The sequence below is a fragment of the Hyperolius riggenbachi genome, chromosome 3, assembly GCF_040937935.1.
Source record: "Hyperolius riggenbachi isolate aHypRig1 chromosome 3, aHypRig1.pri, whole genome shotgun sequence".
Classification (NCBI taxonomy): domain Eukaryota; kingdom Metazoa; phylum Chordata; class Amphibia; order Anura; family Hyperoliidae; genus Hyperolius; species Hyperolius riggenbachi.
Window position 1 is genome coordinate 482,943,738 of NC_090648.1, and position 23,074 is coordinate 482,966,811.

The window sequence follows — 23,074 nt, forward strand, 5'->3', positions numbered from 1 at the left end:
TCTTTATAACTTGCTTTCACAAAGGGTGTAACATGAATACAAAATAGTGATAACTTTTATAGTACCAGGACAGATGGAAAGTCAATTCTAGCTCTTTGAGAAAGCATTTTGCTCTGTATAGAAAGCAGCCTGCCATGGTTAGAGGAACAGAACTTAAAAGTTCCTTTGACTGTGTTGCACTCACAGCGTTATCAATAGAAAATACAAGAATACTACACCTCCACTATTGTTCAGAATTGCTTCATCAAATTCAGGCTATTGCATCACATTCAGTTTTCACTTGTTAGTTATTTGGGCTGAAAAAGATGTGGTTCATCGAGTTCAACCAGAAAATAAAGTACACCAGCCTGCTCCCTCACGTATCCCTGTTGATCCAGAGGAAGGCAAAAAACCCTTACAGGCCATGGCCCAATTAGCCCCAAAAGGGAAATAAAATCCATCCTGACTACAGATGACCATCTGATACAATCCCTGGATCAACACCACCGGGAATTACCTAGTAATTATAGCCATGGATGTCTTGCAAAGGAAGGAAAGCATCTAAGCGCCCCACCCTAAATGCAAATATAGTTTTGCCATAACAAATTCCTGTGGCCATACATTTTACCAGGGCTGTGGAGCCGGAGTCGGGGCCATTTTGGGCACCCAGAGTCGGCTTTGGAGTCGGAGTTTCATAAACTGAGGAGTCGGAGTCTGAGTTGGAGTCGGAAGATTTTTGAACAGACTCCTCAGCCCTGCATTTTACATTGTAATCACTCCTACTGTAAAGAACCCTTTCCTAAATAAATGGCTTAAATGTTTTTTCCTCCATGCGCAGATCATGTCCTCTAGTCCTTTGTGAAAGCCTAGGGACAAAAAGCTCATCCGCCAAGCTATTATATTGCCCTCTGATGTATTTATACATGTTAATTAGATCTCCTCTAAGGCGTCTTTTCTCCAGACTAAATAAGCCCAGCTTATCTAACCTTTCTTGGTAAGTGAGTTTCTGTCACTTACCAGTTACGGCGTTTATAATAATTGGGAGGAAGTCTTCATGACACAGAGTAATAGATCTCATCAATCGAGTAGTCCACTACACTTGAGTCAAAAACTTGTTCTATTAACCACTTGAGGACCGCGGTGTTAACCCTCCCCCCCCCCCCCCCTTAATGACCAGGACATTTTTCATGAAATTGGCCACTGCGGATTTAGGGCCTCGCTGGGCAGCACAACTCGGCACACGAGTGATTTCCCCCCCCCCCCCTTTCTCCCCCTTTTTTTTTACACACACACACACACACACACACACACACACACACACACACACACACAGCTGTCCTCAGTACAGCGCTGCTGCTGATCGCATCGCTGTACATGTAATTAGACTGCGACCACCGCTCGGAGACTGAAGGCGGAGCTCTGCTCTACCCACCAAACATGAGATGCACATGATCTCCTGTAAAACAGAGTCCCAGGACTTTACGCCGATCGGCGTTAGGCGGTCCTGGTGCTGCTGCCACGCCCATCGGCGTGAAGCGGTTGGCTAGAGGTTAAGAGGATGAAGTTATATTAGAGATATCACAGCAATATATAGCGATATCACGGCAATATATTTGGAGTCCAAAAATGAGTATCAGACTTTATTAAATAAAGAATTTAAAACTTTTCATTGTCAACTTGGCTGTCAGACGTTCTATGAATCTTCAGATATTTGTATCTAAGCGCAATTAGGTTTATCATGAAGATAATATGGTTGACTGATTTCGACAGAAAATAGTGACTCATTAATTTAGATGATCTTTGTTTGCTAATTTTTCAGGCAACGACACTAGTCCATTTCTGGTCATTGTCTACTCCCTCATCAGGCCTTTACAACATCTAGTGGAACAGTTCCCGATCAGCAGGATGGTTGCAAGTTGCATTCGGTTGGAGCGGATACCTCATACATTTTGAATGTTTAGCATTATATTTACTTTGGCTTACTGGCGGGAGACTCGTGTTGTAAAGGCCTGATAAAGGGTTAGACATTAACCAGAAATAGACTAGGGTCGTTGGCTGAAAAAAATTGTAAACAAATGTCGTCTGAATTAGCGAGTCATACTACTTCCTGCCTAAAATCGTCAACCATATGATCTTCACGATAAACCTAATGGTTCTTTGATACAAAATTCTGAAGATTCATTGAATTTGACAACCAAATTTTTATTGAAAAGTTTTGTATTTTTGATATAATAAAGCTGGATATTCTTTTTTTGAACTATGAATATATTGCTGTGGTTTCTCAAATATCTTTATCCTCCTGTATAGCAACTAATGAATTAAAAGGCCAGCGGATGAGTAATTAAAGTGGACCTGAACTCAGAACTCCTTTCTGCTGTAAAAGATACACAACAGCATAGTAACTTTAAACAAAACAAAAAATCTTTGTTACAGCTGATACAAAACCTCAAATACATTTGCAAAGTTTCTACTTCCTGATTCATGGAAGCAGACATATTGTTTACAGCCTGTACTTTCAAATGGGATTTACCTGGTCAAATAACTAGTGATAAGACATGAGGGGGAATTATACAGGCTAAACTTGTTTAATACATACAGGGCGCATTTCTCTTATGTCTTTGTTCTGTCCTGTTCAAGAGTTCAGGTCCACTTTAACCCTACCACCCGCCAATCCTTGCAACAATAATAGAGAATCTTAGATTGCAGGCTCTCTATTTTACACTGGAAGTACTCTTTAAGGATTTCTTTTCATTACTGTGCCTGCCCCGAAGCAAGTAAAAACAGTGTCGGAGATTTCGGCGCAGCTGGCACCGCCTTAGGCCTTAATAGGAATTACGGCTAAAGTGGTGCTGATAATGTCCACCACTGCTGAGGATCTAGCGCAGGGCTGGGCAAACTTTAGGCGGCCAGGGCTAAAGGCTGCGGGCCGCATTCCTAAAATATTTTCCCTGCAGAGTTGCGAGCGGGGTGAAAAGGAATGATTAAAGGAACACTATTAAACCACATGTTCTAAAATGACAATGTACAAATAATGTCTAAGTAGCTGTGTAAACCTTTTCCTACTTTTCATGTTAATTATCAGAAGCAAAAGAGGATTTGGCTCTATTGGAACAAATCATTCTTAAAAGGGGTGTCTGCTTCAATGCATAGCCAGTGGTTTGTTTTTGTTTGTTTTTTTGCATATCGGACTACAGTACAGAAAAAAAAAAATATGAAATGCTGTGGTCACAGATAATTACAAATGTTTAACCTATTTTAGTTCCTGGACGTAGAAACTATGTCCAGGAACCATGCGCGCTCCCGCAGCCGATCGCGCGCGTGCACGCGCGCTCCCGGCCCGCTAGCCAAGCAATCAGTGAATCGGGCTATGGTAGAGGCCTGCAGCGGGTCGGGTACCCGCGGGTAACCCGAAATGCAGGTCGGGTTCGGGTACCCGAATTGATTTAAGCTGCGGGACGGGTGCGGGTAGCGGTCTGCGGGTGCGGGTCGCGGGTAGTGAAAGCAAGCATGTAAACCTTCTTTAGCTTTGGTTTGTGTATAAAAATCTGTTTTACTGCTCAATGTTACTTTAAATGTGCAATTTAGAAGAAAATGTAAAAAAGCGGGTATTGGGCCTGCGGGTGCGGGTCGGGTTGCGGGTATCAAATTCACCAGAAAGCGGGTCGGGTGCGGGTATGAAAAAGTGGACCCGCACAGGCCTCTAGGCTATGGTGCCCGATCACTGATTCCTCTCCCCCGCTGAAAAAGCGACAACTTCTCTCGCAAGCTGTGCTTTTTCTGGCTGTTACCTCCCCCATGCGTCTCTAAGCGTATGTTATGCTTAGAGTGATGTCATGTAAACAAACTCATGGCCGCCATCTTGTGGCCAAAAAGTAAAACTACAACTAAAAGTAAAAAAATAAAACTCAAGACACATTTACATTATAAAACTATTGTTTACATCCCGCCCTCCCAAAAATACCCAAATAAAATGTTTATTATAAAAAAAAATACAATAAAAAAAATGTAAATATTTACCTAAGGGTCTAAACTTTTTAAATATCAATGTAAAGATGAAATATTTCTTTTTTTTTTTTTTTTATTTTAAACTTGTAAATAGTGATAGATGCAAAACGGAAAAAATGCACCTTTATTTCCAAATCGTTCAGTTAAGACTGAATTTGACTGATCCACCAAGTGGATCTGTCAAAACCAGTCTTATCAGCTGAACGACTGTTTGTACACACATTTGACGTCCAAACGACCGGTCTTTTGGAAAAATCCGACGTGCGTACGCACTTTTAGAGTGAAAAGAATTTGATACAGTAAGCAAAAGAGCTAAGTGAATTGTATACATCATTATTTACCAGCACTTCAGGAACTCTCTCAATCCCAGGTTAAAAATACATGTTAATTGATAGCGTTCCTTTAACTCACCTAATCTCTGCTTCCAGTGTCAGGTCTCCATGGCAACAGCAGCATCATGTGACACACCGTCAATTCGCTGGCACATCCTGACATGTTACACGCTGCTGCTGTTGCTATGGAGACCCGACACTGGAAGTGGCGATTAGGTGAGTTAACCATTGCCTTTCACCCCCACTCGTAACTCTGCAGGGTGGGAGGAAAGGAATCTGGCTGTTCAGCAATGGCCTGATTTACAGCGCATGCGGGCTGTAGTTTGCCCGATGCTAATCAAGTGTACAGTGACCCCAAAGTCTCCCCTAACATTTTTCCCTGCAATCAGCCAGTGGGTCAACTCAGCTGAAAGCTTTGTTCACACTCACCCCTCCTGCTGTTCCTCACATGCCTCTGTTGGCCCTCCTTTTTCCTCCCCCCACCACCTGCATAGCAACAAAAATGTTACTAGCCTTCAGGCAAGCAATGCTTCTGTACAGCCCCGGGCCTGCAATGTCGCCCAAGAGATCAAGTCTCAATCTCTGCCAGATGACATGCCTCGTTTGTGTGTATCAGAACTTTTTCCACTGCTACTTGTGCTTCCGCCCGTGATGGCGCTGCGGTGGGTACACTGAAGCAGCCATTTCCACTAGCCACAATTGCGTTGTTTACCTGTCGGGAACCAGGTGCGATCGCGAGCAGCTCAACATTTGCATGCAGGAAAAAGTAACGCATTGGTGGAAAATGAGCACTGGGATCTACATGTAAATCGCAGTGCTCTAACAATCAGCAAAACAGCTGCGATCAGCTTTTTGAAGCGGATTGCAGCCAGTGGAAAAGGGCCCTAAGTCTGTCCCTGTCCATAAAATGTCATATAAACCTTGCAAATTACCACAGGTTATTTGAAATCCAGATTGTGAGGAAAAATGCAGAGTTATAAACTGGGCTGTTAAAAGATTTGTGATTTATAAACAAAAGTTGGACACACAGTTCGTACATATGTTCGTACTGAATTTGTAAGGTTTTTCCACATGAATGTCCTATGAGCTTAGTTTGCTGACCTTTGTTACACAGCTACTAGAGTGAACAAAGTTTGCACAGTCCAAACGTAAAGTGTATACCAATTTGATGTAGGGTATTGGGGAATAAATCGGATAACTTTTTCACTTGCTAATCAGTTTGGTTTTTTTATGCTTTTTAAAACCAATACTGGTAAGGGTGTAAACTGTCTTTATCTGAATGCAGCATGTTCTGCTGAAGGAATCTCTTCCACTTACGGTCTTTACCTCGATAGATCATTTCCGACATGTCTGATCACCTTTCGATCGTTTTGCCGCTCGATTTCTCATTGCAGTTAATTGAAAAAATAGATAAGAAAAACGAGCGGAAGATGAGAATCGTGCAGGCAAAACGATCGGGCGCAGAATCGAGCGCAAGAATGAACCCGTGTATTCACAGCATTAGAAGCAAAGAAAAGTCTCCTATTGTTTTCCAGTACATGATGAATAAAAAAAACTTCAGTTATATCTGTAAAAGAGCTTCTCTGAGCTATTCAACCCAACTTGAATAGATTACAGTCCTGTTATCTGAAGCTCTTAAAGTGGATCCGAGATGAACTTTTACACATTGCATAATTGGGTTCCTTTCCTATTTTTTATGAGGCATTCCTCAAGACAAATACTTTTACTCTAATTCCCTATAAATTAAACAAGCCACACCCACAGGTTTTCAGAGAGCCAAGGCACTTTCAGACAGTAGCAAGGGCTCATGGGAGCTGTCATAGATTTCAGAGACAGAGGGGAGGAGGAGGGGGATTAGGTTTGTTGCTCAATATGCAGATAAGCCTGCCTCTGTAATGTTTACAAACAACATGGCAGCTGTCATTGTATCACAGGAAGAAATAATCATATTCTATTAAAGCTGTTTGCAGCTAGATTTGCTGTGTAAACTATCTAAACTTTAGATAAGATATAAAGATATATAGACAAGTTACTTGTTATAGTTTTTCATCTCGGATCCGCTTTAAGCAGCCGAGAGACTGCTTGAGATAAGGTTTTACTACAGGGGTCGTTGTTGTTGTTTTTTTATATAATGCTGGGAATACACGGTTCATTTTGTAGGTGATTAGATGGTTTGATCATTTCCGACATGTCCGATCTCCCTTTCGATTCTTTTGCGGCTCGATTTCTGATAGAAGTGAATGGAAAAAGATAAGAAAAATGAGTGGAAGAGAATCGACTACAGACTTTTATTTATTTTTTTTTGCTTCGTTTGCTTTAAAAGAGTGATCCAAGCTTTTTTTTTTTTTTTTTAAAAGGTCCACTTTCCTGGGGCCTCCTCCAGCATGTGCCAGCCGTCCTGTGCCCTCGCCGCAGTTCTGGTGGCTCCCTGGCCTCTCCGACGTCATTAGAACGGTACTGCGCAGGCACAGAACTAGAGCGCCTGCGCAGTACTGTCCTGATGACGTCGGAGAGGGCATGTGATCTGCGCAGCGGAGCGCAGAAGAAGCTGACCTGGCGAAGTCTGCTGCGCCAGCGGAGAAGAGCGGGAGCCACCGGAGCTGCTGCGAGGGCACAGGACGGCTGCCATGGGCTGGAGAACCCCCCCCCCCCCCCCCCCCCTCCCCCGTAAGGGGATCCTTTTTTTTTTTTTTTTTTTTTTTTTTGGGATATATCCTTTGACAAAAATACCTGGAAGCCCATAGGACCTTTTTATAAAGTTTGGGATTCATGTGTAAAATGTTATGATTCGGTTACTACAAAAATCAATATCAACCCTAACACACTAAACTTTATTTAAGCCTGTTGATAACCATCTTATCTCTGGCAAGCTTTTGCAAATATCTGTGGTTGTTTCTGAAACTTTGCCTTAAAATCTTTTCTATTAATCTGCAACTGTTGGTATGCTGTTAATGTAAGCTGACTTTTAAAGTTAGAGAGAAGAAATAGTAGAGAGCCCACGATAGTGTATTACTGATGACAATGGCCATAAATGATGAAGAAGAGAAGTTATACTTACAAGTCTGGGTTGCCGAGAGTAGGCAACCACTGATATTGCAAACGGGGAGATTAGACCTGTCAGGCTAATATGTTGCTCTCCGTAGAAGAAAAAGGATTTCCACACCTATCCACCAGGTGGATACCTTGTAATAGAGTACCGATGCGCCAATAGAATAAAAATAGCATCAATTTAAAACCAAATAAAATGTGGGTGGTAATGGTGGGCTTACCTACCCAGCAAGGTACTTCACAAAAGAAAACAGTTTGCAACGCGTTTCACGTGTCCCAGGCCCGCTTCCTCAGGCAGCAAAGCATACACAGAAGGCGCAACCAATCGGTTGAGTGTACACCAGTACACTCAACCGATTGGTTGCTCCTTCTGTGTATGCTTTGTTGCCTGAGGAAGCGGGGTCGGGACCCGTGAAACGCGTTGCAAACTATTTTCTTATTTGAAGTACATATTAAATTTGATATTTACTATACAAAATTGGTTGTGTTGCTTGCTGGGTAGGTAAGCCCACCATTACCACCCACATTTTATTTGGTTTTAAATTGATGCTATTTTTATTCTATTGGCGCCTCTACTCTTTATGACTTTTAAAGTTAGGCTCTTTTGAAAGTCTTTTCTCAAGTTTCTTTTTCTTGAGGGGAAAAAATAAATATACTTAAACAAAAATAACTTCAAGCTTTACTTAAAATAGTTTGTAATTCTAATAAGCTTTAATGTAAAGATCTGCGTTGGAGCTGCAGATATCTGTGGTTGTCAGCGACAATAACGCAACCACTCGTCCACAGTGCTGGGCCGAAATTACGCATTAGCGTAATTACGCATCGTAATTCACTACAAATGCACAGTAAGCGTTATGTGTAAGGTTACGGTATTACGCGTAATTACGCGTAGACCGTGGGTTAAGTTTTTACGCGTAACAAATTACGCGTAAGACAGTAAACTCCCATTGAAATTACACAGTCTGCCGTAATCGCGTAATATTACGCTCCCGTATAATATAAAAAAGCCGCCGACTTTAAGGGTTAATAGCAAAGCCCCCTTAAGTGCTAAGAGCCTCAAATTTGGAGAATATATTAAGGAGATCAGAAGGAATAAGAGGAAACATTTTTTTTTCAAAAAGACCTTATAGTTTTTGAGAAAATCGATTTTTAATTTTCAAGGGCAAAAATGTCTTTTAAATGCGGAAAATGTCAGTTTTTTTTTGCACAGGTAACAATAGTGTTTTATTTTCATAGATTCCCCCAAGTGGGAAGAGTTTTACTTACTTCGTTCTGAGTGTGGGAAATATTAAAAAAAAAAAACGACGTGGGGTCCCCCCTCCCGGACCTCTTTAACCCCTTGTCCCTCATGCAGACTGGGATAGCCAGAATGCGGAGCACCGGCCGTGTGGGGCTCCGCACCCTGACTATACCAGCCCGCATGGTCCATGGATTGGGGGGTCTCGGAAGGGGAGGGGCAGCCAAGCTTTCCCCTCCCCCTCCGAGCCCTTGTCCAATCCAAGGACAAGGGGCTCTTCTCCACCTCCGATGGACGGTGGAGGTGGAGGCCTCGATTTCCTGGGGGGTGGGGGGTGGGGGGTTCATGGTTGCATCTGGGAGTCCCCTTTAAAAAGGGGTCCCCCAGATGCCCACCCCCCCTCCCAGGAGAAATGAGTATAGAGGTACTTGTACCCCTTACCCATTTCCTTTAAGAGTTAAAAGTAAATAAACACACAAACACATAGAAAAAGTATTTTAATTGAACAAAAAAACATAACCACGAAAAAAGTCCTTTAATATTCTTAATTAACCATTAATACTTACCTGTCCCTTTAAAAGCCAGTTCCCACGCAATATCCTCGGAAATATACTAATCAGTTACAATGTAACAAAGTTATTACAATGTAACAACTTTGTTACTTTGTAACACCACCGCACCCGACGTCACTCGCCGCTCACCCGCCGGCCGCCGCATACACGCTAAGTCCCCGCCGGCTCCCGCCGTCCACTCCGCTCACACCTGTCACCCATATACATGCTGGCACCCATGGGTGCCAGCATGTATATAGGTGACATGTGGGAGAGGCGGGGAGGGCAGCGAAGCCGGCGGGGACTTAGCGTCCCTTCACCCGACAGAGCTCTGAGCTATATAGCTCAGAGCTCTCGAAAGCATCTTTGTATTTGGGCTCCAAGGAGCCCCATTGGTCCTTAGCAGACCAATGGGGTTCCTTCAAATCAGAAGGAACCCCATTGGTCTGCTAAGGACCAATAAGGCTCCTTGGAGCCCAAATACAAAGATGCTTTCGAGAGCTCTGAGCTATATAGCTCAGAGCTCTGTCGGGTGAATGGACGCTAAGTCCCCGCCGGCTTCGCTGCCCTCCCCGCCTCTCCCACATGTCACCTATATACATGCTGGCACCCATGGGTGCCAGCATGTATATGGGTGACAGGTGTGGGCGGAGTGGACGACGGGAGCCGGCGGGGACTTAGCGTGTATGCGGCGGCCGAGCGGCGAGTGACGTCGGGTGCGGTGGTGTTACAAAGTAACAAAGTTGTTACATTGTAATAACTTTGTTACATTGTAACTGATTAGTATATTTCCGAGGATATTGCGTGGGAACTGGCTTTTAAAGGGACAGGTAAGTATTAATGGTTAATTAAAAATATTAAAGGACTTTTTTCATGGTTATGTTTTTTGTTCAATTAAAATACTTTTTCTATGTGTTTGTGTGTTTATTTACTTTTAACTCTTAAAGGAAATGGGTAAGGGGTACAAGTACCTCTATACTCATTTCTCCTGGGAGGGGGGGTGGGCATCTGGGGGACCCCTTTTTAAAGGGGACTCCCAGATGCCACCATGAACCCCCCCCCCCCACCCCCAGGAAATCGCGGCCTCCACCTCCACCGCCCATCGGAGGTGGAGAAGAGCCCCTTGTCCTTAGATTGGACAAGGGCTCGGAGGGGGAGGGGAAAGCTTGGCTGCCCCTCCCCTTCCGAGACCCCCCAATCCATGGACCATGCGGGCTGGTATAGTCAGGGTGCGGAGCCCCACGCGGCCGGTGCTCCGCATTCTGGCTATCCCAGTCTGCATGGGGGACAAGGGGTTAAAGAGGTCTGGGAGGGGGGACCCCACGTCGTTTTTTTTAATATTTCCCACACTCAGAACGAAGTAAGTAAAACTCTTCCCACTTGGGGGAATCTATGAAAATAAAACACTATTGTTACCTGTGCAAAAAAAACTGACATTTTCCGCATTTAAAAGACATTTTTGCCCTTGAAACTTAAAAATCGATTTTCTCAAAAACTATAAGGTCTTTTTGAAAAAAAAAATTTTCCTCTTATTCCCACTAATCCCCTTAATATACCCTGTGAATTTGGTGTTCCTAAATTTTAAGCAGGCTTTGCTATTAACCGTTAAAGTCGGCGGGTTTTTAAATGTATATATTTTTCCTTTGAAACTTTAACATCGATTTTCTCAAAAACTATAAGGTCTTTTTGAAAAAAAAAATTTCCTCTTATTCCTTCTGATCTCCTTAATATATTCTCCAAATTTGAGGCTCTTAGCACTTAAGGGGGCTTTGCTATTAACCCTTAAAGTCGGCGGCTACCTAACATTGATCCATGCGTCAACTTTTCCGCTTGGCAGCATGACCTTACGCATTAATTGCTAGTAGGATTTTACGCGTAAGCCTATAACGTAACAACCTGAATTACGGTATTCTTACGCGTAATTGTGTAAGGGCAATGCGTAATTACAGACATGTACTGAAATTGAATGTCTATGCCGTAAGCGTAATTTCGTAATGCGTAATAGCGTAAAATTACGCGTAATGATCCGTAAGCGTAGCTTTTTCCATTACGACCAGCACTGCTCGTCCATAAATAATTAGATGTCTACATCGCCAAAATCTGTGGCAATTTTTTGGGGAAAGGTAAACTCAATAACGCCGCCTAATAGGTGGCTGCACAGCTGGGGGTGGGCCACAACAACACAAGCCACAGCGTTCGGAACACTTCAGGTAAAAATGGCCGTGGCAGTTTTGTCGATGGGGGTGGTGAAGTTTCAGACCTCATTACAGGTGAACGGTTGAGTTATTGCTTCTTATTTTAAACTGGTGTATGCTCTTCTGTGCTTTGTAAAAATAAAAAAATATAGAAAAAAAACTTGTTTAATAAGTCAGGTTATCTATGGGTTATCAGTTTATCTAATAAATATATTCGGACGTTTGAATAATGGCTGCACAGATTATAGACACACAAACGCCTTAAAGCGGTATTGTCACCATACAAATCAAATTTCAACAGCAACTGGTCTGAGTGTATTAAGTGATAAAGATGCTAATCCTGCATTTTTCTGCTGTTATGGTTTGGAGTTATTACATACTATAGGAGCACTGGCCCTAGTGCAAAACAGTGCCAAAAAGTTGAATGCTGGGAGTTCTTTTTATCTAGAATATATTCCTCCTCTTCCATTTATTTCCCTGCCTAGCTGATCACTTGTGTTTACAAGCGAGGCTGAGGTGACTCAGTGATTGGATGGGTAGATAAAAAAAACTCTTGGAGGAGGGCAGCTAATGAATACACAATGAGCAAGAGAAGGGAGGGGGGAAACAAGTCAGGGAGGATATGATGTCAACATTAGCTTGGCAAGATGGCCACTGCCTAGAAAAGGATTTTCTGCTTTTCCTTTGTAAAACTCACAGGAATCATTACGTGGATAGCACAATACATCTGTTATGTAAATAGAGGTAGTATTTATCTACTTATATAATGTGGTTTTTATTTCTAGGTTAGCATGGGTGTCGCTTGTTCTTTAACCAATTTCAACGGAACTTGTAGCTCCGCCCAGGTGTGCCCCCTGCACCTGGGCGGAGCTACAAACAGCAAATCACATTTCACCCATTCATGTCAATGGGAAAATTTAAAAGGATGCCATTCTCACAGTAATAAAGCCAGAGCCCCGAAACTTGACACAGCAGGTCACTTGATGACCAAGGTTAAAAATTCAGGGGAAGTGGGCGGAGCATAAATTGCCAAAATTCACCTAATGATTTTCAAGAGTAATATTTAAATTGCTGTCAATCTTTAACTTTTAATGGCAGAGGCCTTAAACCTGCTCCAGTCGGTCATTGGGTGACTGTCGCTCCACAACCTTTTCTGAATTTGAACCCCAAACAGCCAATCAGATTTGTTTGCTTGATTTCAATAAGAAAAAGTAAACAGCTTCCATTCTCACAGTGATGCCAAAGGACCGCAAAGCTCAAAAACTTGGTCATGGAGTCTACCAAGTTTTTGACAAAAAACTTGGTCAACCTTTTTGTCAAGGTTACAAAAAGTTGCTGGACCCAACAATCACCAAATATATACCCCAGCAAAGCTGGGTCCTCAGCTAGTATACATTAAGGCACTGTTCCCACTAGACCGGAGGCAAAATGGACATTGTGAGCGGTCCCTCCATTTTGCATCCGCCTGCTGTCCAAAGCGATCGCCGCTCCCTTATCTCGCTGCCACTCGGTCCTGCTCTGAAAACAGCCTGAAGGCTAGCAGAAGCATGGGGCTCTCCATAGGCTGCAATAGGCCAATTCTCCCAAGCAACAGGGAACATTTTAATTGGTCCACCATGAACCAATGAGAATTCTCACAGTAGCAGAGGACTCCCATTTCTTTTGCAGCCCAATGGGGATCCCCCTGCTTCTTCCCTGCATACAGGGACCAAACAGCAGCGTTTTTGTGTAGCCAGGGGCAGATACAGACGCCTCCGCCTGTCCAGGATTATCGTGGACTACACAGACGTGCGTGCTTACTGCCACGGATCCCGCGGATCTGTGGCAGCACAAGTGAGAACAGCTCCTTTGTATAACATAGGAGGGATTCACCCTCCGATTAGAAATTAGAGCGGAGAATGGACAAAAAAAGTCAGCTCTCCACTCAAGTGGGAATAGAACCTAATGCTGGGAATACACAATGCGTTTTTTTCGGCAGATAGATGGTTCAATAGATCATTTCTGACATGTCCGATCTTACAGTCGATCGTTTTACCGCTTGATTTCTCATAGAAGTGAATGGAAATTGATAGAAGATAAGAGAATAGAGCTGAAAAACGAATCGAAAATTGATTGAACAGAAAATCAACCGAAAAAGCGCATTGTGTATTCCCAGCATAAAGCATGATCACATTTCAATTGACAAGTATAATTTATAGTTTGGCGAAGTGGGAAAGATTTTAGGTGATATTCATTCTGTTCTAGTAGCTTAAAGTGAATACGAGATGAACTTTTACTCATTGCATAATTGTGTTCCTTTCCTATTGTTTATAGGGCATTCCTCAAGCCAAATACTTTTTTTTTTTTTTTTTTTTTAATACTCTAATTCCCTATAAACTAAACAAGCCTCGCCCACAGTTTTTTTCAGAGAGCCTTGGCAGTAGCAAGGGCTCATGGGAGCTCAGTCTGGGCAGGAGGAGGGGGAGGGGGGACTACTAACCAGAGATTTCAGAGGAGGAGGGGGGGATTAGTTTTTTTTTTTCACAGAAGATGCAGATAAGCTTGCCTGTTTGTAATGTTTACAAATATGGCTGCTGTCGTATCACAGGAAGAAATAATCATATTCTATTGAAGCTGTTTGCCGCTAGATTTGCTGTGTAAACTATCTAAAATTTAGATAAAATATATAGACAAGTTGCTTGTTCTAGTTAGTTTTTCATCTCGGATCCGCTTTAAAGGGAATGTCCAAGCAAAATAAAAAAATGAGTTTCACTTACCGGGGGCTTCTACCAGCCTCATGCAGCCATCCTGTGCCCTTGTAGTCACTCACTGCTGCTCCAGTCCCCCGCTGGCAGCTTGCCGACCTCGGAGGTCGGCGGGACGCATTGCGTACATTTTTACGCATTCCCGGTAGTGCAGGAACATTATCACATACATTTTTACGCATTACTGGTTCAATGCGTAAAAATTTACGTATTGAACCAGTAACGCGTAAAAATGTATGCGTTAATGTTCCTGCACTATCGGGAATGCGTAAAAATGTACGCAATGCGTCCCGCCGACCTCCGAGGTCGGCAAGCTGCCAGCGGGGGACTGGAGCAGCAGTGAGTGACTACGAGAGCACAGGATGGCTGCATGGGGCTGGTAGAAGTCCCAGGTAAGTGAAACTCATTTTTTTATTTTGCTTGAACCTTCCCTTTAAGTGTTATATCGGTTATTTGAATTTTTGTTTGTTTGGCCATGATGGGGTCTCCCGTGTAATCTCATTATTTTCCCTTTGTGTTTTTCAGCTGTCAATAACAGAGTGCCTCCTTTACCTTTTAACTCCCCGCCAGCTACGTTACCTTCTTCAGCACCCCAGACATCTCCAGTTAATGCTAAACAGCCTTTGTTATCCACGTTTCCATCGGTAGATATTGACGCACATGTGAGTAATTCATTAAGGAAATGCACAGGGTTGTATTGCAACCTGATTATTTTTTTCTGCTTTGATTTTTTTTTCTTTTTACTTTGTATTTTTCTCTTTATTTCCTTAGACTGAAAGCAATCATGATACTGCCTTAACACTCGGCTGTGCTGGAGGTCACGAGGAGCTGGTGTCTGTTTTAATAGCCCGCTGTGCTAACATTGAACACAGAGACAAAAAAGGTGCGTCAAATACATTTATGTACCAGTGGCAAAAGAGTGTCATAATATGGGCGGCACGGTTGCTATATGGACGGCACGGTTGCTATATGGACAGCGCTCTCGCCTTGCTATCCACTATGCAGGCCGCCATTATTATAACCAGGGCTGTGGAGTTGGAGTCGGAGCAATTTTGGATACCTGGAGTTGGAGTCGGTGGTTTCGTAAACTGAGGAGTCTGATGATTTTTGTACCAAATCCACAGCCCTGGTAAGTATTAGACCAAGGAGTCTGAGTCGAGAAGTTGGAGTCACAGTCAGTGGTTTCATAAACGGAGGAGTTGGAGTCGGATGATTTTTGTACCAACTCCACAGTCCTGATTAATGGAGTTTGCATAGAGTTGTTATGGTCTCCCCGTGTCAGTGTGGGTTTCCTTCCACATTTCAAAAGCAAATAAGTGAATTGACTTCGATCTAAACTGACCCTGTACTACCATGGACATATGACTATGGTAGGGATCAGATTGTGAGCTCCTTTGAGGGACAGTCAGTGACATGAATATGTACTGTGTAAAGTGCTGCAGAAGATGTTAACACTTTATATATAAATCCCAAATAATATGAAAAATACACGTAGCTGTGTGCTCATTTCTCAAATGTTAACTTGTTAGGACTCATTCCACAACGTTAAATAAGTACTACTGCCTAGTAACCTACACATTGATGGATAGAGGCTTGGTAGCTAGGTACAGTTGCCCCAGTATAGGTTAGCCAGGTACAGTTACCTCCACTATAGGTTGGCCAGGCACTCTCTTCACTTCCTGTTTCTGCCTGGTGCTGCCCCCAGGTTTCTGCTGCCTGAGGAAGTTGGCATCATGGGCGGACCAGGCCTGCTCAGTAGCATGGAGCTGCTTGTGTATGAGTGGCTTTTGCTTGCTGTGCAGGGGTGGCACTACTTGCTCAGTTGCTTTACAGCCGGACTCTTGCATGAAAAGGCGCAGATAAAATAACATATTCGAAAAGCTCTTGTTGGATATGTTCTGGGGGTCCACGCGCTGCAGTGTTGAGGGCCAGCAGGACAACCCATCCCCCCGGTGATGATCCACTGCGGTGACTAGCAGTGCATTATGGCAAGGTGTCAAGTGGCTGTCTAATGCTGGCTGCTTTATAAATAGCCCGCCAAATGTAAATAAAGCATCAGGAAAGATACTTTACACCCTAAAGTCCTTACAGAGCTCAGTAAGAGCAGTTTGTGCCTTGAACCTTGGCATGAGGCTAAAGAGTAGTATGTATTTTCATTTTTATCATAGCCATTTAAAGTTAAATACACATAAAACTGTCCAAGTAGTGAAATAATATTAATATTGGCTTCCTTGGTAAATTTAAAGAAAATATATATATTTTTTGAACTGAAACTAGTATGTTGGATTGAAAGTGATCCAATATTTATTCATTGTCTGCTCAGATCAAAAATATCAGTTACATATAGCACACATTGATTTATCGTAAATCGACTAAAATGTAGCTTAAATTACTATGCTTTGAGGGGCCAGATTAAAGAGCGCTATGTAGGTCAGTGTGATTGTGGCTAGATATAGTTGTTTTTTTTTTACCCTTTTTGTATGGGCTGGTTTACACAGACGTTTTGCTGGCATTAAACGTAACGTTTTTAGGGATCTACCGCTGTCCCATGCGGGTGAATGGGAGCATTTAGTACGAGCTTTTGCAAGCTTTCATGAAAGCCTGGCAGTTGATCCCGGTGTCTCGTCTTAAGGGCTGGTCCAGACGGACGTCTGCGTGGCGTCGTGTTTGGGGGCGTTGCGGCGGCTGCAGCTTTCAGTAGCCGTCGCGTTCCGATGCGGTCGTGTTTTTTCTTGCCCCTAGGGGGACATTAGCCGTCGCGGTTGGCCGCCCACTGGAAGCTACATGTCTCTTCCAGGGGCAGTTCAAACTCTAGCGCAAATCGGGACCCGAACGCCGCGAACGTGTAAACACGCGCAAAGGCTGAGTGTAAACACTCCCATTCACTTGAATGGGAGCGTTTACCGCGACGTTCTGAACGATTGCGGTAAACGCTCCACAAGCGTCTGTCTGAACCAGCCCTAAAAGCAACATGCAGCTTCTAGAAGGCGTTTGAAAGCTAGCAAAAGCCTCTGAATGCCACTCAGCAAAAGCCACTGAAGCCTTTCCCTATACTTCCTGCAAAAGCCCAGAAAACGCAACACTCTCCTGAAAGCAATCAAAAGCCTTCAAAACCCATTACAAGCTTAGCTGGCATTCTTGGGGGAAAAAACATAGCGTTTGAATGAGACGCTCAGCAGAAACCTATGTGAACCACCCCTTACTAATGGTTTTTACAGATCAATCAAATAAAAATTTCTACCATGCCTGATCGGTATACGTTATCTTATAAATGCCTATTCAGGTTTTAAATATCTGCTGGTCCTGTAAATATAAGGCTGAGGCGCTAATTGACAGTACAACTTTTCCTTCAGATTCAATCTTTCAACACAACTTTTATGATCAAATTGTATAGAAAACTGCGCCATCGATTGGAAAAGGAAAAAAAATCGATCTGAAAGTTGGATTTTATGATTGAATCGGAATGTAAAAACTTCTTAAATTGTTCTGGTAATGGGTACAATTGATGATTGCCTGCCGATTTAGTTTTGATCGTTCAGATCGCGTTGAAAGATCATTAACTGTAAGATTCTTTCTTCAGATTCGGTCACCTTAAGGTTTCTTCTTTTATTGCATAAACCTAAAACTCTAAAGTGAACCTGAGATGAAGCAAACATAAGGGTTTATACTTGCCATGGGCTCCCTCACCGTCCTCCCGGGCCACTCTGTCCTCCCTTAGTCGGCCCCTGTAGTCAGGCACTACTGCGCAAGGGCGCCTTCTTGGTCACCACTCAGGAACTACTGTGCATGTGAGGCCTTGTGCGTCTTGGCAGTCACACTCCTGTAGCCTAACTGCGCAGGAGCACTCTACGTCTGCGCAGTCCGATGAGGATTGTAACTGGGCCCTTGCAAAATACTCCTGGCTATAGGATCGTGGCCATGGAGATGTACGGGGCCACGCATGCTTAGTAGTCCACAACTGTCTCCGTCTTTACTAAACCAGAGGCAGCAGAGGCATAGATGAGACTGGACAAAACCTAAGGGAGCCTACAGGGTGCTGGAGGAAGCCCCAGGTAAGTATAAGTCAATATGTTTGCTTGATCTCAGGTTCTCTGTTTCGCTACATCATGCGTGGTTACCCTTCAGAAGCTTTGAATGCATCACTTTACAGTTTTGAGATAATGACCCGGTGGGGAGGGGCTTACAGAGATGCGCAGCATCCGAGGAGTAAAATGATTGGTGGAGCCAGAGACCAGATGATGAAATGGTGCCAACCAGTTGGTTTGTAGTATGCAGAGTCGGGATGGAGTACGAGAGAGCAGCTTTAACGCTACTGCATGCCCTCAGTTTCCGCACCTCCCTTTGACTCAACCATTCCACTGCTGCTGAATGTAGTAGGTTTACTCTTATTTTGAGTGAAGCAAAAAGTTGCAACCTGTGTGTTTATATCCCATTGGACTTATATATTTTTTTATTATTTAGGGTCTACACCTCTTATCCTGGCTGCTACAGCTGGTCACGTTGGAATTGTTGAAACGTTACTAGACAAAGGTGCTGATATAGAAGCACAGACAGAACGTACGAAGGATACGCCACTATCTCTTGCCTGCTCTGGAGGTCGTCAAGAGGTGGGTTAAAAATAAAATATATTTTCATCTTAAAAGCTGACTGAACACAAAATTTTAAGGAAACTTGTGATATCCACTTGGGGGAAACCAGGCTGCACCCCCCATCCTCTTCAGCTAGCCCTTCTTGGCGCTGCAACCCCCGAAGAGTTGCCTCCCTGCACACACGCATTAGCACCGCCCCGCCAATCTGGTCCGTTCCACTGCGCAGTAGTGCGGACCCAGTCTAGCCTGGCTCTTTCCCGAAGAAAGTGGGGTGGTGCTAGTGCGCTTGCCGGAGTACTTCCATCCCAGCGCTGAAACGGTGGCTGTGAAGGATAAGAGAAGCCTCTTTAGGGTCCAGATGCTTCCCCCTCCCGCTGTAAATACCTCCTAGGGCAGTGATCTGCAAACTTGGCTCGCCAGCTGTTAAGGAACTAAAAGTCCCACAATACATTGTGGGAGTCTGACAGCCACAGTCTTGATTCATAAAGGCAAATGCATTGTGGGACTTGTAGTTCCTTAACAGCTGGAGAGCCAAGTTTGCAAATTACTGTCCTAGGGGCACTTTACAAAAGCAAATTCTAACAGCAGTTTGGGTAAGTCAGTATTAATGCTATGTAGAAACAAGTATACATTACTGGGGGAGGGGGGGAGTTGTACAGTGATATTTCTAGCAACCAATCCCTCTCTAGAGTGCAATACATTTGTAGAATTGCTAAATAACTCGGGACTATACAGTATATATTTTCGTTTTCATAGATAATTGGGCTACAAGGAAATCAACATTTTCACCCATCACTGTCATATTAAATATCTGAAATGTGTAATAGTTTGTATTTTCTTAAACTAGGATAACCTATTTAATGCTATTTTCCAGGTAGTAGAACTGCTGCTGGCCCGAGGAGCGAACAAAGAACATAGAAACGTTTCAGACTATACCCCACTGAGTCTGGCAGCATCAGGAGGCTATGTCAATATTATCAAGATTCTTTTGAATGCAGGGGCTGAGATTAACTCAAGGTAAGGGCTTGATATCGGTTTTGCAGCCTTTTTTTTTGTCTGTCATTGACCATTGTGGGGCAGAAAATGTGAATGTTTCTTTATGGAAAATTAAGGGAATCCTGTCTGCTGTGTATTTTTACATACCGGACTTGCTTCTCTCAGTGAGATTACTGATGCTGCAGCCAAGAAATTAAACCTCAAGACTGAAGAGAGAACTCATGCGTACATATGCACAATTACTTTCACCTACTGGGATCAGGACGACCTCTCTCTGGCAACAGTTCTGTACAGAAGTATCATCAGCCTAGAGGCTAGCGGCGTGTTTTGTTATGCGAGGGGCGAAGGAACAATATTTTAGTGCATGGTGGGAGGTATAAGAAGGAAAACCATGCTCTCGTCACGCGGCGAGACAGTCCAGTGCACTAGGTCTCTTGACTCCTACACTCTAGATTTTCTACAGAGATGTTCTCGACTGCTCATCTCAACTGGAAACCAAGTACAAAGTCTTCCATCTTAGATGCAAAATCCCAGAAGATCCAGGATTGTGGCAGGCTGCTCCAGCTTTCAGTGCAAGCTTTTGAGTTAAATTTCCAAATATCACTTTTTGTGCTGCACCACATGATAAATACTTAGTGTATTGACACGAATAGGCCCATCTGCAGATAACCCCACCCCCCACTTCTGGCCTAAAAAGTAAGCCAAATGCCGTGACCTGACGATTAGTTGACTCCTGCACACCTAAGCAGAGTGTGCTTTGGAAACATGTCCCTGCTGCACAGTGTGCGTTGGAGCATGCTGGGGGAAACATCACTGCCTCTCCTCATTCCAGCTTGCATCCTCCCTTAACTGCACGCTTACGTGACTGAAGTGAGTCTGGTGCTTTAGCGGCTACTTTACCACTTGAGGACCACAGATTTGTACTCCCCTAGTGACCAGGCCATTTTTTACAATTAAGCACTGCGCAGCTTTAACAGTTTATTGTTCGGCCATACAACTTAGCAGCCAAATGAATCTTACATCCTTTTCTTCCCACCAACAGAGCTTTCTGTTGGTGGGATCTGATTGCTGCTGCTATGTTTGTTTTTTATTTTTGTAATCAGTTATTTATTTTTAATAAAAAAAAGCTATTTTAAAAAATGTCTTCCCTCCTCCCTTCCATCCCCCCGAGATCATTTCACTTCAATCGCCTCTCATAGGCATCAGCCTGTGACAGGGATAAGATTGTGAGCCTCTCCTGGGGATAGCTAAGTGACATAGCTGTCCACCTGTACAGTGCTGCGCTAGATCACAGCACTGTACAAATTTTTTCCCTAACAGTCTGCCAGCTCTGATCGCGGCTGGCAGGCTGTTGACTGATCCCCACTGTACGTGACCTCTGGGACCGCGCACTCAAGTGTTTCCAGCTAAACTATGCCTCCAGGACCTGACACCAATCAGCGTTACGCGGTCCTGGGGGCGCCACCCTCCCATCGACGTGAGGTGGTCGGGAGGGGTTAAAGGATCCAAACAACTATTTAACCACTTCAACCCTCAGTCGTTTTCACTTTATGCATCCGAGCTATGTTCACCTCCCATTCATTAGCCTATAACTTTATCACTACTTATCACAATGAACTGATCTATATCTTTTTTACGCCACCAATTAGGCTTTCTTTGGGTGGTACATTTTGCTAAGAGCTACTTTACTGCAAATGCATTTTAACAGGAAGAATAAGAAAAAACTGAAAAAATTCATTTCTCGGTTTTCGGCCATTATAGTTTTAAAATAATACATGCCTCCATAATTAAAACCCACGCATTGTATTTGCCTAACAGTCCTGGGTATTACACTATTTAAATGATGTCCCTATCACAATGTATGGCGACAATATTTTATTTGGAAATAAAAGTGCATTTTTTTCCGTTTTGCATCCATCACTATTTACAAGCTTATAATAAAGAGATATTTTATCTTTACATGGATATTTAAAAAGTTTAGACCCTTAGGTAAATAGTTACTTTTTTTTTTTTTAATTGTAATGGTTGTTTTTTTTTTTTACTAAACCTTTTATTTGGGTATTTTTTGGAGGGTGGGATGTAAATAGTAATTTTTTTATGTAAATGTGTTTATTTTTTATTTTTTTTACATGTAGATGTAGTTTTACTTTTTGGCCACAAGATGGCAATCTTGAGTTTGTTTACATGACGTCACTCTAAGTGTAACATGTATGCTAAGAGGGGAGTAGGGGGACGTAAGAGGCAGAAAAAGCGAGGCTTCCAAAAGAAGCTGTCGCTTTTTCTGCCATGGAAAGGGATCAATGATTGGGCACCATGTCCCGATTTATTGATCATGGGCTAACGATCCGCGGATCAGGAGCGCGCGTTCAATCGGCTGCGGGAGCGCATGCGGACTTTTGGACGTAGCTTCTACGTCCAAAAGTCTTAAATGGTTAATAAATATACTGGTATCTGATGCTAATGTGTATGATTTGCATTCTGATTTGTTAGCAAGCTAGTGGAAAAATGTAGCTGTATGGCCAGGACATATATTTCCTTTGAAACTTGTGTGAATACCCTGAAACCTTTTGTATGTAACGCCTTTGCAATTACTTTATTTACAGGACCGGCAGTAAATTGGGGATTTCGCCCTTAATGCTGGCTGCCATGAACGGACATGTCCCGGCCGTAAAGCTGCTTCTCGATATGGGCTCTGATATTAACGCCCAAATTGAGACCAATCGTAACACAGCCCTCACGTTGGCCTGCTTCCAGGGTCGGGCTGAGGTTGTGAGTCTTCTGTTGGATAGAAAAGCCAATGTTGAGCACAGAGCCAAGGTATGTATTCTGTTACCTGGAATATTTACAATAAACGGTTTTAAAGTGTAACTGAAGGGGAAATAAAAGTGCCACAGATGTGTATGTACTTACCTCAGTAGAGGGAAAAGTCTGCATATTCCAGAGGCTTCCCCCTCCACCAATCCCAGCGCTGGGACCCCTGAAACCTCGCACAGGCGCGGGACTCCTCGCTCCCATGCAGTATCTCAGAGACTCTCGGGCTTTTTTCCTGCCGAGCCCGGGTGACTCTGTGCTGCTGCTCCTGCATAGTATGTATATCTCGTTTACAGATGCGTGTGCAGCCACAACCTTCCCGAGTGTCCAGTTCTGGATTGGCGGTCTTGAGGTGGATGAAGGAAGGCTCTGGCGGATCCAGAGGCTTCCCTCTTACCAAAGTATCTGCTTTTAAAACCTACCTCTACGCAAAGGCAAAGTACTGTTTTGTAAAAGCTGCAGTCAAGATATACAAACCTACCTTCTTTCACAAATCTTAAAGGACAACTGAAGAGCGGTATATGGAGGCTGCCATGTTTATTTCCTTTTAAGCAATACCAGTTGGCTGGCAGCCCTGCTGATCCTTT

The 23,074-nt window shown here is 43.4% G+C and overlaps 1 protein-coding gene across 2 annotated transcripts in view; it reads left to right on the forward strand.

The window, feature by feature from the left end:
• Nucleotides 1–23,074, forward strand: part of LOC137564349 (ankyrin repeat and KH domain-containing protein 1-like) — a 156,317-nt gene that overhangs the window by 72,056 nt on the left and 61,187 nt on the right. For both annotated transcript variants that reach the window (XM_068278123.1, XM_068278124.1), the window contains exons 16-20: nucleotides 14,617–14,753; nucleotides 14,863–14,974; nucleotides 18,553–18,698; nucleotides 19,555–19,697; nucleotides 22,280–22,493. In XM_068278123.1, coding sequence (XP_068134224.1) covers nucleotides 14,617–14,753; nucleotides 14,863–14,974; nucleotides 18,553–18,698; nucleotides 19,555–19,697; nucleotides 22,280–22,493 — 752 coding nt within the window. The remainder of the gene's footprint in view (nucleotides 1–14,616; nucleotides 14,754–14,862; nucleotides 14,975–18,552; nucleotides 18,699–19,554; nucleotides 19,698–22,279; nucleotides 22,494–23,074) is intronic.